The sequence below is a fragment of the Erinaceus europaeus genome, chromosome 1, assembly GCF_950295315.1.
Source record: "Erinaceus europaeus chromosome 1, mEriEur2.1, whole genome shotgun sequence".
Lineage (NCBI taxonomy): Eukaryota > Metazoa > Chordata > Mammalia > Eulipotyphla > Erinaceidae > Erinaceus > Erinaceus europaeus.
Window position 1 is genome coordinate 157,686,030 of NC_080162.1, and position 16,741 is coordinate 157,702,770.

At 41.0% G+C, this 16,741-nt stretch overlaps 1 protein-coding gene across 1 annotated transcript in view; it reads right to left on the reverse strand.

Annotated features, from left to right (window-relative positions):
- The window catches only part of LOC103122411 (protein kinase, DNA-activated, catalytic subunit), a 94,175-nt gene that overhangs the window by 34,518 nt on the left and 42,916 nt on the right, over nt 1–16,741 (reverse strand). The window contains exons 23-27 of the mRNA XM_060202189.1: nt 14,587–14,718; nt 10,391–10,570; nt 6,280–6,485; nt 3,703–3,841; nt 495–683 (exon numbers count right to left, since the gene is read on the reverse strand). Coding sequence (XP_060058172.1) covers nt 495–683; nt 3,703–3,841; nt 6,280–6,485; nt 10,391–10,570; nt 14,587–14,718 — 846 coding nt within the window. The remainder of the gene's footprint in view (nt 1–494; nt 684–3,702; nt 3,842–6,279; nt 6,486–10,390; nt 10,571–14,586; nt 14,719–16,741) is intronic.

The window sequence follows — 16,741 nt, forward strand, 5'->3', positions numbered from 1 at the left end:
CTGACTGGGAGAACTATAGTGGTTACCATTGGAGGGGCTGAGGTCAAGTAACTTTGGTGGTGTGGAATTATACCCCTTTTATCTTATAATCTTGTAAATCATTATTAAATCACAATATGAACAGAATTTTAAAAAGTAAATAGCTGACCGGGTCCAGCAAAATACCTCACTTGGATAGTGCACTGCTTTGCCAGCGTGCAGTGGTGTGGAATTATACCCCTTTTATCTTATAATCTTATAAGCCATTATTAAATCACAAAAAAATTAGAATTTAAAAAAAATTAAAAGAAAATAGCTGACCAGGTCCAGCAAAATAGCTCACTTGGGTAGTGCACTACTTTGCCAGTGTGCAGCCTAGGCTTGCGACTAGCCCCCAGCACACTGAATGGAGCATTGATGTTATGGTCTCTCTCTAACAAGAAGAAGAAAAAAGAAAAACAACCCTGACCACCTGACACTGGCATTTCAGGAAGCTCAAAAGCAGACCTTCCCACCTGGTAAAATGGCTCACTCCACATTTTGTTGAGATCTGGTGGGGAGTTGCTGTCCACATTGACTGTGGAGCAGTATGCCAGTGACTTCCACTCCGCTAGGTGGTTGTAACAATCAAGGGATGCAAGTTCCCAAAAGTCCTTTTCAGCTTCCGCAGGTTCGCCATCCACCCAGTCTTGCCTGTTGAGAGCCTGTCCAGAGAGAGTTCAGATGATTATTTGGTGAAACTGGCAAGAACATGGGGAAAGGAGCCAAGAAGGAAGCACAGCAGTAAGCACAGGCTTTGGACAGCAGAGCCGCAAGTTCTAACTCCCCATTTCCTGCCTGCTGAGCTGAGCAGTGTTCTGCTCCTCTCTCTCACAGAAAAAATTTCTATCGTAGGTAATGTGATCATTTCTCAGATTTACAAAAAGAGATAAGGGAAAACTGAGAAACATTAAATGGAAGGAACAAAATAAAATCTTATATTAAAATGTCAATTATTTTGTGGAGCCAGGATACTATACATGTATAATTTCTCTTCTCTGGGAAGCCTTTTTAATCATATAGAAAGAGACACACGGGGGAGTCGGGCGGTAGCACAGTGGGTTAAGTGCACTTGGTGCAAAGCGCAAGGACCGGCATAAGAATCCCAGTTCCAGCCCCCAGCTCACCACCTGAAAGAGGTCGCTTTGCAAGTGGTGAAGCAGGTCTATCTTTTAAAGATAGGTGTCTGTCTTTCTCTCCTCCTCTCTGTCTTCCCCATCTCTCTCCATTTCTCTCTGTCCTATCCAACAACAACAACAACAGCTATGACAACAATAACAACTACAACAAGCACAACAAAATGGGAAAAATAGCCTCCAGCAGCAGTGGATTCTAGTGCAGGCACCAAGCCCTGGCAATAACCCTGGAGGCAAAAAAAAAAAAAAAAGACACACAGAGAACGGGTGGGAGAGATAGACACCATAGTCAGGAGCTTCCTCCAGTGCCGCAGCACCTTTCTTGTTATGCTGGGGTTCAAACCTGGACTGTATGTATGACAAGGCACACACCTTACCCTGTGACCCTGTGAGTGTTTTTCTGGCCAATGAAAGGTTTTTTTTTTCTATTATCTTTATTTATGTATTGATAGAGACAGCCAGAAATTGAGAGGGAAAGGGGAGAGAAAGAGGGGGAGAGACTGAGAGACACTTATAGCCCTGCTTCATCACTTGCAAAGTTTTCCCCCTGCAGGTGGAGACTGGGGCCTCGAACTTGGGTCCTTGCACACTGTAACATGTGCGATCAACCAGGTGCACCACCACCTAAACCCCCCATGAAAGGTTTTTAATATTAAAAACCCTAACCAAGAGGATACCATTTCTTTCATAAACTTACCATAGGACAATATACTGAAGATTTTTCTTTGTTGTTGTCACTGGGGTTTCACTACTCTGGGCTGACCCTCCCCCACTCCATAAGTGGGGGGAATGATGCCACAGCATAGAGCTTCCCCCAACTAGATGGGGGTCAGGGACCTGAGTCCCATGCACAACAAAGCAGGTACACTACTCAGGTAAGCTATCCTGACAGCCGTAAGCTGAAAACTTTAAATGACCCATGATTTGATTTAAGTCGATACTGTGGGGGTCATTACTACTTAAAACATTTCATTCCATTTTGTTGCCTTTATTGTTTTATAGTTATAGTTGTTGTTATTGATGTCATTGTTGTTGGATAGGACAGAGAGAAATGGAGAGAGGAGGGGAGACAGAGGGGGGAGAGAAAGACAGACACCTGCAGACCTGCTTTACCACTTGTGAAGCAACTCCCCTACAGGTGGGGAGCCAGAGGCTCGAACTGGGATCTTTATGCTAGTCCTTGTGCTTTGTGCCATGTGCAATTAACTTGCTGCACTACTACCCAACTCCCAAAACATTTTAAGAATAAAAATGAGAAACTAGAACAGTTACTGAAAATACCAGAGAATTTTGCAGCCTGGATTCATGAGTCCCAAGGTCACAGACCTTGAATTTCAACCACCTGTTAGACATTTACACTACAAGTCAGAATGCAAACTTATAAGGTAAACTTTCTAGAGTCATCTTCTGAAACCCATTCTGACTTACCTCTCTATAAAACTGTAAAATATACTCAAATATAAATTATATAAAAGAGACATTAAAATATTTTGCGGGGTAGGGGAAATAGCATAATGGTTATACGAGGAGACTCTCATGCCTGAGGCTCCAAAGTCCAAGTTCACTCCCCTGCACTACGATAAGCCCGAGCCGAACAGTGCTTGCTCTGGTGTAAGATAATAATAATACATCCTGGGGTCGGGCGGTGGCGCAGTGGGTTAAGCGCATGTGGCGCAAAGCGCAGGGACGGGCGTAAGGATTCCGGTTTGAGCCCCTGGCTCCCCACCTGCAGGGGAGTCGCTTCACAGGTAGTGAAGCAGGTCTGCAGGTGTTGATCTTTCTCTCCCCCTCCCTCTCCATTTCTCTCTGTCCTATCCAACAACGAACAACATCAACAATGGCAATAATAATAACCACAACGAGGCTACAACAACAAGGGCAACAAAAAGGAGAAAAAGTGGCCTCCAGGAGCAGTGGATTCATGGTGCAGGCACCGAGCCCAGCAATAGCCCTGGAGGGAAGAAACCCCGCCCCCCCAAAAGTAATAATAACACATCCTACAACTTTGTAGTACCTGTCAATTAGGAAGTGCTTTCTTTCTTATTCAATGATATTGTCTTAAAAAATGTTAAGCGCTAGAGCAATAACTATTTTACTTATGGTACCTATGAAGTCATTGTCTGTGCTGTTATGCAAAAAACTTTCATGTCTGAAGCTCTAAGGTCCCAGGTTCAATCCCCAGCACCACCATAAGCCAAAGCTGATCAGTGCTCTGGTTTCTTTCTCCCTCTCTATCTTTCTGTCTTCCTCTTGTTAAAAAAAACATTTTCCGCTATAAATCTTTGTGTATAATCTAAGCTATGAGGAGGAAACATGAAGCTCTAAATTCTGAAGTTACCAGTTTTTCCATCCAGAAAGTAAAAATGTCCATACTCCAAGGGATAAATAATAAGAAAACTTCCTATGGAGGTATGGGATGAGCAACTGTGGTGGTGCGAATTGTGTGGAATTGTACCCCTCTTATCTTGTGGTCTTGTCGATCATTATTAAATCAATAAAAAAAAATCGTTTTCAGCAACACATTATCTTTCGTAGAGGTGAGCTGTACCTCGTTATACTGCTTAGCAGCTTCAGAATAATCACTCCTGGCTTCTGCTGCTAAGGCCTCCTGAGTGACCTGCTTTGCTCCTATCTCACTGCTGAAAATGCCATGGAGGACATCGTATTCTCCGATAGATCTGTACAGCCTGCAACACAAACAAGTCCAGATGAATGAGTGCCTCAAACATTTAAAGTGTTTTTCCTAAAGAGGTGAAAATGGATCAGGCAGTCACACATTTACTTAAAAAAGAGAGACTGAGGAGTCGGGCAGTAGCACAGCGGGTTAAGCGCATGTGGCACAAAGTGCAAGGATTGGCGGAAGGATCCTGGTTTGAGCCCCCAGCTCCCCACCTGCAGGAGAGTCGCTTCACAGGCGGTGAAGCAGGTCTGCATGTGTCTGTCTTTCTCTCCTCTTCTCTGTCTTCCCCTCCTCTCTCCATTTCTCTCTGTCCTATCCAACAACGACGACATCAATAACAATAACAACAATAACTACAACAATAAAACAAGGGCAACAAAAGGGATACATAAATAAATATTTTATGAAAAAAAGAGACTTTTGTAAAAATATTAAAATTAAAAACCATAAATTCTCGGGGGAGGTAGCATAGTGGTTATGCAAACAGACTCTCATGCCTGAGACTCCTAAATCCCAGGTTCAATGCCCCGTACCACGATAAGCCAGAGCTGAGCAGTGCTCTGGTGTTTCTCTCTGTGTGTGTCTCTCTGCATTTCTCTCAAAAATTAAATAAAAGAATTAAAAAAAAAAATTCAGCAGCCCAGGAGTGTGGAAGTTGATAAAGAATTGGACATACATATATGATGTCTTGATTTTAATCCCTGGTACCTCATGTGCCAGAGGATATTCTGGTTTGCTCTCTTTGCCCTCTCATCAGTCAATCAATAACTCTTTAAACATATATTTGTTAATTTTTAAAATGTTTATTCTAGATAATGACAGAGAGAAACTGAGAGGGGGAAAAAGGAGATCGAGAAGGAGAAAAGGAGGGTAGGGGCAGACAGCATAGTGGTTATGCGAAGATTCTCAAGCTTGAGGCTCTGAAGTCCTAGGTTCCATCCCCCGTGCCACCATAAGCCAGAGCTGAGCAGTGCTCTGGGGAAAAAAAAAAGAAGAGAAAAGAAAAAGAGAGACATCTGTAGCACTGCTTCACAGCTTGAAAATTTCCCCCTGCAGATGGGGAGTTGGGGCTTGAACTGAAGCCCTTTTCATGGGAACTTGTATACTTAACCAGGTGTGTTACCACTTGGCTCTCCTCAAAATATTTTAAAAGAATTTTATCCTCAACAAGGGCAACAAAAGGGAATAAATAGTAAGTATTTAAAAAAAATTTTTTTTTATCCTAAGCACGAAGTTTTCTCCTAAGCATTAAGTTTTGCTACTTTAGTCATATAGGAAGCATAAATCATTTTAAGGTGCAGTTAAAACTGAAAACGTCTTAGGTTCACTATGTATACACTGAGTCACTAAATAAATTTCTATGTGAATCTATCATAGTGACCTTGGGCATATCTGTGGGTAGTACCTCACTGGAATTCGTACCTAGCTCTCCAATATGGAGTACAATTTAAAAAAACAAAAACCAACTTAGAAGCAAATTATACTGATACCCATAAGTTTCTTTCTTTCTCTCTTCTTTTCACTGGGACCTTTCTGCTCTGGACTGACTTTTACAGATATATATATTTCAAATTAAGTTTCAGGGTTGGGATAATTTGCAACAATAGTGCATTATCTGAGTTGCATGCCTGAGACCCAAGACATAACCCCTGGCACCACCACATCTAAGAGCTTAGCAGTGGTCTGACTTCTCTTACTGAAATAAGCAGATTAAAAAAAAAAAAAAGGCCTTTAAATAAATGAAATTTCAACCTAGTCTAACATCATTCTCAAAATTAGGTAGGCTTTCCAATAAGACCACAGAAGAGAAAAAGAACTGACACAATGCAAAAGGTCGTAATTACAAAATGGACTTTGCTTCCCAAGAAAGTCATCAAAACAAATGTTTTCAAAAAGTTTGTGTGCTGTTGAAAGTAATAAACCATCACTACTTAGTTTATCCAAGTGGCAAAAACATATAAAATACTAAGCACCATGTCAGAACCACACTTTGTGGGGAACTGAACAGTGTATGTCACCTCAAATCTGACAAAGATTGTACAGACCAAAAAAAGAAAATTGACAGGTTTAATCAACCTTATCTTTTCTTTTTGAGAAAAACGCCTCATCATGAGAGCTGAGCTGGACTGCAGAACAGCAGTCAGAGGAACAATTTTTTGAAAAGCTTCATGTATTGGTCAGAGGTGGTTCAGTGGATACGGCATTGGACACTCAAGTATGAAGCCGAGTTCACTCCTCAGTGTCACATGTGCCCGAGTGATGTTTTGGTTTTCTTTTTTCTCTTCCTATCTCAATAATAAAAAAATAAGTTAATGCAAGTAAGTTTAACTACTATCAGTGTGACTGAGTCATTTGCTTACAAAATAGGCAGTTTTTCTCTGTAAGAGCTGGGTCTGGGTCAAGTCCACTGCTGTCCCCATAGGGGGGCTGGACCACAGAACTTACTTAGCAAGTTCCATCCATCTGACGACATCCGGGGTGAGGCGGGGTCTCCCCCGCACCCGCTTGGCAGGAGGCTCTGGGGGCGCCAGGTGCAGCAGGGCCTCCTCGAGCAGGCGCACGCCCACGGGCTGCTGGAGGCCGGCCAGGCAAGCTGTGCTCACAGAGGGTGGATCCAGGCTCAGTAAATCCTGGTGCCGGCAGCTGATTTCCTGTCAAGCCACAAACACATGTCGCTGTTTAGCCTGCGGCATGCTGACCAGTTATCTCCACGAGGGAATAATTTGCTTTACCAAACATAAAATAAAGTCCTGATGTAAGTAGTGATAGAACCAAAAGTTTCTGTAAGTCTATTAGAATTTTTCCCCTCCATGTTCAATTTGCTCAAAGGAGATGATGAACATTTACTTTTACATTTCCAATTTGGCGGTTAATTTAAAATCAGAAAACCATTAGCAAAACAGGAAGTTGTTATTTTTTGACTTTTATTTGTCTTTGGAGCTTCAAAGTTTCAGGCTGACTTTTTGAGACAGAGACAGAAACGCGTACAGACCAAAGCTTCCTCCAATGTGGTGAGGGCCAGACTCAAACCTGGGGTATGCACATAGCAAAGGAGTACATTATCCAGGTGAGCTATTTTGTTGGCCCACCAGGAAGATTTTTAATGTATATTCCATATTTGGAAACAAATGCATTTCTATGAACATTTCACCTAAGTAGATATCTTTTTTTCCCCACCTACTTCCACCCAGAGGCTAAGTTAACCAATAATATTATACAGGATTTTAGGAATTACTTATATTGGCCTTTACTATGTAAATATCAATTTGAGTGGGCTGGGGAGATAGCATAATGATTATGAAAAAAGGCTTTCATGCCTAAGGCACCAAAGGTCCCAGGCTCAATTCTCAGCACCACTATAGGCCAGAGCTGGGCAGCAGTGCTCTGAGAAGAAAAAGAAAAAGAAATTTTTTTTTTTTTTGAGTCTGGGAGTCTTCTAAGAGTCACACTAAATATTTTAAAAGAAATTAATTGGTGTGTGGTCTGGGAGGTGGCACAGTGGATAAGACTTTGGACTCTCAAGCATGAAGTCTGAAGTTCAATCCCCAGCAGCTTATATTTCCAGAGTGATGTCTATTTTTTGTTTGTTTTTCTTTTTTTCTCTCTCCCTCTCTCCTATCATTTCTCATGAATAAATAAAATATTTTTTTAAAAAAAGAAATTAATTGGGGGGGGTGGATTCAGGTCCTGGAATATGATGGCAGAGGACCTAGTGGGGGTTGTACTGTTATGTGGAAATGTTATGCATGTACAAACCACTGTACTGCACTGTCAACTGTAAACCAAAAAAGAAAATAATAATGAGGCCAAAAAAAAAAAAAGAGAAATTAAAAAAGCCCACATCAGTACAGAGGACAATATGAATATTATGACAGCATTCTCATCAACACAAACCTGCATCTGTGCACACAGGTTCCTGTGAGTGTCCACACTCACAATGACCTGGAAAAGACAGGACATCTCCCGTCCCAAGTTTGTCCCACACTCCGTTATAGTGAAGATCACAAATGTAGGGCATCAAGTTAATGCCGGTTAGCCCATTGCTGACAAACAACAATACTACAGTGGAAAAATATAAGGAAAAAAATTAGGGGGCCAGGTGGTGGTAAATCTGACTGAGCGTACACATTACAGTGTGTAACGACCTGGGTTCAAGTCTTCACCTGCAGGGAGGAGCTTCACAAGCTATGACTTTTCTCATAGCCCAATATTGTAAATTATACACCCATAAAAATAGACTATGTTCAGCGGGGAAGCAATTACAGAAGCCAGACCTTCTACCTTCTGCATCCCTCAACGACCCTGGGTCCATGCTCCCAGAGGGATAGAGAATGGGAAAGCTATCAGGGGAGGGGGTGGGTTATGGGGATTGGGTGTTGGGAATTGTGTGGAGTTGTACCCCTCCTACCTTATGCTTTTGTTCACTAATCCTTTCTTAAATAAAAAATTAAAAAAAAAAAATAGACTATATGAAAAGGAAGGGGGTCGGGCGGTGGTGCAGTGGGTTAAGCGCACGTGGCGCAATGCGCAGGGACCGGCGTAAGGATCCCGGTTCGAGGCCCCGGCTCCCCACCTGCAGGGGAGTCGCTTCACGGGCGGTGAAGCAGGTCTGCAGGTGTCTATCTTTCTCTCCCCTCTCTCCCTGTCTTCCCCTCCTCTCTCCATTTCTCTCTGTCCTATCCAACAACAAAGCAACGTCAACAATGGCAATAATAATAACCGCAACGAGGCTGCAACAACTAGGGCAACAAAAAGGGGGGGGGGAAATGGCCTCCAGGAGCCATTTTTCATGGTGCAGGCACCGAGCCCAGCAATAACCCTGGAGGGAAAAAAAAAAAAAAAAAGGAAAGGAAACTTTATTAACTTTTTCATACTACGTCCAAAAGAACAAAACAGGAAAATGAAGTACTTCATCTCAAGAGATAATTGTTGCTCAATTAGGTCACAAACCAAAGTTACTCAGAAAGGAATGTAAACTCGAGTCAGTGAAATAGCTCACATGGTTTGAGCCCAGTCACCATCCACCACAACCCAGGCTTGAGGCTGGCCACAATCCACTAAAGGAAGTTTCAGTGCTGTGGTCTTTCTCTTTTTTTAAATCTTTTTTCTTTTTTTTATATTTATTTTATTTATTTATTCCCTTTTGTTGCCCTTGTTGTTTTATTGTTGTTGTTGTTGGATAGGACAGAGAGAAATGGAGAGAGGAGGGGAAGACAGAGAGGAGGAGAGAAAGACAGACACCTGCAGACCTGCTTCACCGCCTGTGAAGTGACTCCCCTGCAGGTGGGGAGCCGGGGTTCGAACCGGGATCCTTATGCCGGTCCTTGTGCTTTGCGCCACCTGCGCTTAGCCCGCTGCACTACAGCCCGACTCCCCGTGGTCTTTCTCTTGTCTTTTCTCTGCCCCTCTACACCTCTACACCTCTTAGTCCTAAGCCAAGCAAATAAACAAAGGAATGTAAGTTAAAGAAAATTAGTTTAAGGCTGGGAGGTGATTCAGTGAATAAAGCATTAGGGTCTCTCCTTTAAAAAAATATTATATCTATTACATTTGAGTTTTCACATGATACAGTAATGAAGGGGAAAGAGAAAGAGAGAGAGAGAGAGAGAGAGAGAAAAGTCAGAATATCACTCTGCTATATGTAGTGCTGGGGATTTGTCTGGGAATCTCAGGCATAGTAATCCAGTGTTCTACCAGTTGCGCTCAACTGGGTTCGCCACCACTTGGCCTCTAGATGCAACTGTTTTTGTTTTTTTTTTTCTAAATTTTTGTATCCAACAGAATCTGAAATCATACTTGGTAAAGTATGTTCTATTTTTTAATATTCTATATGTATATATTTTAATAACTTTTTCCATGTTTATTTATTTATTCTCTTTTGCTGTCCTTGTTTTATTGGTGTAATTATTGTTATTGATGTTGTCATTGTTGGATAGGACAGAGATAAATGGAGAGAGGAAGGGAAGACAGAGAAGGGGAGAAAAAAATAGACACCCGCAGACCTGCTTCACCGCTTGTGAAGCGACTCCCCTACAGGTGGGGATCTGGGGGCTCAAACTGGGATCCTTACACCGGTCCTTGAGCTTCACGCCACATGTGCTTTTAACCCACTGCGCTACTGCCTGACTCCCAATATTCTATATTTTAATAAGCCAGTCCCATCAAGTATTTTGTCTAGATACCGCATATTGTTTGGTTGATTGTTTTCCTTATTTTTCGTTAATTGAGCACACAAGTGGCCCTGGTTCAAGACCCCCCTCCCTACTTGTAGGGAGGAAGCTTCACAAGTGTTGAAGCAGTGCTGTATGTGTTTCTTTTTCTCTCTCTCCCTATCTCCCCACTGCACAATCAAATTAAATACACACACACACACACACACACACACACACACACACAGTTACATCTACCCATCTGGGACGAGGTAGCATCAGCAGAGTACATCCACTTTGTTAAATGCTTGTGTTTGAACTTTCAAAACCAAGGAAACTATTATGACACTTCCATGAGGTAAAGCAGACGATGCATATTTTATGAAGTGCATATATTTGGTCCTTACCTGGATACAAGCAACAAAAGGTGGGAAGAAAGATAAAGTGGAGTTGAGGAAATGATTGAAGTCCTGGAGCAGCTTCTGAGTAATGCTGTTTTTTTCAGACAGGGTCTTAAATTTATCCATCTCTTTCATAATTCCAGAAAACAAGCTGGCAAACAGCTGTTTTGCAATTATAGGGTCTCTCTATAAAATATGCAAAGATATATTAGGATCTGAAGGAAAAATCATTGTAACTCACCAGTCTGAAATATACAACTGTTGCAAACTTTATCTACTATACATCTTAATTCTTTCTAGAAAGCTTTAGCAGGCATCAACAAACAGATGTGTCTCCTTGACATGCGTATTACTATGATCAATACCTTAACCACAGTTTAACTCCTTATTCCCTCTGTGAACATGGGTGATCAGATCGCTTTTCTTTAAAATGGGCTGACAAAACACATCTATAGCCTTGTGATACAGAGTAGCCAAGATAACACAAAATGTCTAGAATGGTGATTGACATGATCTTGAGAAAGATTACTGCACATTTTCAGCTATCACCAGCACATCAGCATCTCAGTAAAGCTTAAAGCAACTATCTAAGTGCAAAGAAAATGCCACCTTTAATTTTTCAAAGTTTCATCATTATAAGCATTAAAACTATTTAGAAAAATCGCTATTTTTCTGTTTATATATATATATATATACATATATATATATATATGTCATTTTTAAGATTTACTACATGAGAGACTCTCACATGAGACAGAGAGGGGATGGAGGGAGATAAGTCAGAGCACTACTCCTGTACATGTGCCACCAGGAATCGAACTCGGAACCTCAGGTATGCAAGTGCAATGCTCTCACAGCTGAGTTATTTCCTAGGCCATTATTTCCTGTTTTTTTTTTTTAATTGGGGAATTACTATTTTACAGTTGACAGTAAATACAGTAGTTTGCACATGCATAACATTTCCCAATTTTCCATACAACAATTATTTTCTGCTTTTCATGTTTAGTTACACAACTCCATCAGCACACTTCCTGGACTTCTCTGCCTTTAACCTTCAAACTCTCTGACCTCAGGAACACTACACTTAATCTGTGACCATACCACCGGCCGGGAATAGGAGAGGCTTGTGGCACACAGCATGTTTGAAATGAAGGCATGGGGGGACCAGCGAAACAGTGCAGAGGGAGTGCCTCAAACTTATATTTCCAAGGACCCAGAGGTCATGGGTTCAGTCTCTGATACCTGCATAAATCATGGCTCAGCAGCACTCCGGATTCTCTCATGTAAATAAAAAGAAGATTTGGTTGTCAGAAAAATCATAATGTATTTTTTCTATGTAAAAATGTGTCATGAATTTTCTGACAACCAATACTTTAAATAAAATGATGGCATGAATTATATACAACTTTTAATTAGATAAAAACTGTCTGAATTGAAAAGCAGTTTTATTTGTTCTCTATTATTTTAGTAAATCACAGCAGAAATTGTAATTTCAAGTAAGTTACAATGGTTGCCATGTAAACTTTTAGGAACTATGAGTTAAGTACAAAAATAAAACAGTAATCCTGCCATCCATTCTCGGCTAACCTACCAATCTTCATCTGAAATGTGTTTACTAACTGCTTATATACCATAAAATTATAGGAAGAGCATATGGAAAGAAATGTGAAAGTACTGCATAATAACCAAGGGCTATCATGATTAAAATATTGTGAAGCTACAGATGAAATAAAACAGTACACAATCAGGGGGTTGGGCAGTAGCGCAATGGGTTAAGTGTACATGGCACAAGGCTCGAGGCACTAGGACCAGCGGAAGGATCCCAGTTCGAGCCCCTGGCTCCCCACCAGCAGGGGGGTCACTTCAAAGGTGGTGAAGCAGGTCTGCAGGTGTCTTTCTCTACCCTCTGTCTTCCCCTCCTCTCTCCATTTCTCTGTCTTACCTAACAACGACGACATCAATAACAACAACAACGATAAAAAAACAAGGGCAAGAAAAAGGAAATAAAATAGCCTCTAGGAGCAGTGGATTCGTGGTGCAGGCATTGAGCCCCAGCAATAACCCTGGAGGCAAAAAAAAAAAAAAAAAAAAAACAGTCCAGAATCATGAGCACACACAGAGAAATGCAAGGGAAATGATGACACTGAACAAGGTTTTAAGGTGTACTTCTACATAAGACCCCACAATTGGGGGAGTTAGGCAGAGTACAATTATGTATACTATTACTGAAAATTCCAGCCAGCATTTAACTCTACAAGTTAAATGAAAATTTTGCAAAGGGCTACACAGGATATTACTCTAATCAACAGTAATACTGATGACTTCAGTACAACAGAATATATGGCATTATATTTCAGTACCTAGCATGATGGTCTAGGAGTTGGCACTGTGGATAAAGTACTGGACACTCAAGCATAAGATTTAGAGTTCAATCCCTGTCATTGCATTTGCCCCAGCGATGCTTTCATTTTCTCTCTCTTTCTCTTATTTCCTCCTATCCTCATAAATATTTTAAAGTGATCTACTATGTATGTATATACCTTAAATATTCTTCAATTAAAAAAATTACTTCAATAAAAGTTAAAGGAATCTCTCTCTCTCTTTTACATCTGTGGGATTTCACTGCTCTCCAACAGCTTTTTCAGATGGACAGAGAGAGGAAATGAAACCATACCACTGCAGCTTCCTTCAGTGTGTTGGTGGGGGGGGGTGTAAATTTGAACCTGGTCATGCACACGACAAAGAACACACTATCCAAGTGTCCTATTTTAGCAGCTACAAAGCTCACATTCCCAGGGAGGTAAAAAACCATTTTTATCAGAGAATTCAGCTAGAAAACTTCATTCACTTTCAGTACTTTCATATTCTCATGACTTAACAAAAAATGTTTCAGTCCTCTTCTAGTAAGAGATTTGACAGAGATGGAAAACTGATACTCTCTTGATTCCTCCCTCCAAAGAGTAATGATTTCAGTGGAGTAGCTCCTTCAAGTTTAGAGTCACTCCATTCTGACTAACATTATTGATAAGAAATGCAGATGTGGGTGGGGGAGGGGCAGGAGACGGCTCACTGGTAGAGGACAAATTTAGGTTCAAGCCCCTGGCCACCATATGGAAAGATCATGCAGGGGGAAGCTATATGAGAGATGAAGCAGAGCCAGACTGTCTCTCTTCTTCTGCTTTGTCTCTCTCCCTGCCTTTCAAACGTTATCAGAAAAAAATAATAATGAAAATTTTATTTATTTTTGCCTCCAGGGTTATTACTGGGGGTTGGTGCTGGTTGGTACTGGGGGTTGGTGTTGGCTCCTGATGGCCATTTTTTCCATTTTATTAGACAACACAGAGAGACACTGAAAGAGAAGGAGGAGAGGGAGTCGGGCGGTAGCACAGTGGGTTAAGTGCAGGTATCGCCAAGGACCGGTGTAAGGATCCTGGTTCAAGCCCCTGGCTCCCCACCTGTGGGGAGGGGGGAGGGATCGCTTCACAAGCAGTGAAGCAGGCCTGCAGGTGTCTGTCTTTCTCTCCCCCTCTCTGTCTTCCCCTCCTCTCTCCATTTCTCTCTGTTCTATCCAACAACGACAACAATAATAACTACAACAATAAAACAACAAGGGCAACAAAAGGGGATAAATAAGTAAATATAAAAAAAATCTTTAAAAAAAAAGAGAAGGGGAGACAGGAAGAAAGTGAGACACCTGCAGATATGCTTTGCTGTTTGTGAAGTGACCCCCCTGCAGGTGGGGAACTGGAGGCTTGAACCCAGGTCTTTGTATGGGTCCTTGTGTTTCATACTATGTGCACTTACTTAACCAAGTGCGCCACTGCCTGGACCTAATAATGAAAGATTTTAAAGTCTTCCAGGAACTGTGGAATCATGTAGGCATAAAAGCCCAGTGGTAGCAAGAAAGAAAGAAAGAAAAATTAAAAAAAAAAAGTTTTGACTCTGGTTTTATAGATGAAGACAGACTCAAAGCCACAGTGACCAACAAGGACCCCGACTACAGGGCCAGCTTCTAGGGATGCTGGGTGAGACTGGCATCTGAAAGAAAGTCTCAGAGTTGGGAAATGGCAGAGCAGGAAACAGGGTCTTCTAGCCAAGTCCACAATTTGGACACATCAGCACTACCAGAGTTCTGTGACCGTAATAATTTCTGTGCAGCAAATTTTATCTGAAAAGTGAAGAGACGGTATTCAAGAAAGCACCTGGGCTACAGCCTGCAGGGGAGTGATCAGGCTGCTGTATTTAATCTGGATGTCAGGAAGGTCTCCTTGTCGGTAGCTTCTATACAAGACAACCTGGGCATCGTGCTTCATTTTTAGCTCACTCTTCATCTCCTGCAATCATGAGATCAAAGAAAGGTTAGAATTGGGTCGGGGGTAGATAGCATAATGGTTATGCAAAGAAGCTCTCATGCCTGAGGCTCCAAAGTCCCAGGTTCAATCCCCCGCACCACCATAAGCCAGAGCTGAGCCGTGCTCTGGTGTTTTTCACTGTGTCTTTCTCTCTCAAAAATAAATAAATGAATGAATGAATGAATGAAAGGTTAGAATTTTTACCCAAGAAAAGCTATAGTACATGAGCTGTGAAACTTTCCATAGCCATCATTAACATAATGGGAACAGATGATAGTTTCTATGTGAAATGGTCAACTGGCTTTAGAAATCTATAGTAGGTGGTGAAACTAAACTAATAAAATCGGGGGTTGAATCGTTTAGTAGAAAATGGAGAAATGTTATACATGTACAAACTGTTATATTTTACTGTGGAATGTAAACCATTAATCCTCCAAGAAAGGAGCTAAATAATAATACAACCAATAAGGCAGACTAGAAGTGAAAATGCTATTTAAATGTTTATCGCAAGTAATCCTTATTATTATTTCTTTATTGGGGGGGGTTAATGTTTTATAGTCGACAGTAAATACAATAGTTTGTACATGCATAACATTTCCCAATTTTCCACATAGCAATACAACCTACGCCAGGTCCTCTGCTCTCCTAAAACAGGTGATTTTGAGGGACTAGGAGAGAGGACAGGAAGTGAATTTTAATTTGTATGAAATTTCTTTTTGGAATGATGGAAATTTTATGGGATTAGTGGGGTAGTTGCACAATCTTGTGAATATACTAAAAATAACTAAATTGTACACTTTTGAAAAAGTAATTCATCTTTAAATCATACTAGAAGGACCGGGCCATATCTTCCCTGTTAGAGTTCATGCTTTACCATGCATGACGACCTGGGTTTGAGCCTCCAGTATCACATGGGAGCACCATGAATGAGAGGTGCTGTGGTGTTTCTCCTTTCTCTTTTGCTCTCCCTTTCTCTTTCTCTGTCTTTATTATTTTTTTCCCCTGTTTTTTAGTTTGTTTACTGGGGGATTAATGGTTTACAGTTGACAGTAAAATACAATGCTTTGTACATGCATACCATTTCTCAGTTTTCCACATAACAATTCAACCCCCACTAAATCCTCCTCTACCATCATGTTCTAGCACCTGAACCCTATCACAAGAAATCTTTTTTTTTTTTTTTAAAGATTTTATTTATTTATGCTAAAGATAGGAAGAGAGAGAAAGAACCAGACATCACTCTGGTACATGTGCTGCCAGGAATCTAACTCAAGACCTCACGCTTGAGAGCCCAATGCTTTTATCTACTGCGCCACCTCCCGGATCAACTCACAAGTAATCTTTATATTCAAAACATGAGAACTTGATTTTAAACTTTTTCTTTAATCTTTTAAAGAGTCACTTATTACTGACAAGAGAGAAAGAACCAGAGCATCACTCTAGCATATGTGGTACCTGGCATCAAACTCACGATTTCATGCTTGAGAATCTTACATGTCATCTACTGGCACCACTCCCAGGCAACAATCAAAAAAACTTAACAACACTCTGTTGTCTCCTTTTCATTTCTGTTTTTTGAATTGATTTAACAATGGCTTATACTATTCCATAATTTTAAGAGTAGTTTTCCAACTACATATTCATGCACACAACTCATTACACCTAACCCAAACTGACAGTATCATTATGACAAAGAACCTTCTAGTTGTCCCCTAGAGCTACCCTCCCCATTCTCGCTGATAACCATATTTTTTTTTACAGTCTATGAGTCAGTTTGGCTATAATTTATTTATTTATTTATTTGCAAGTTGGTTTTAGTGAGTGTCTACACTGGAGTAAAACCATGCGGCAGTTGTCTTTCACTTTTTTAAATTAGTTATTTATTAGCTTACATGATTATGAGATGCCAGAGGTATAATTCCACACTGTTCCTACTACCAGAGTTCTTCTGTGTCCTTATTCCCTCCATTGGAAACCACTGGGGCTCAGTGCCAGCACTACAAAT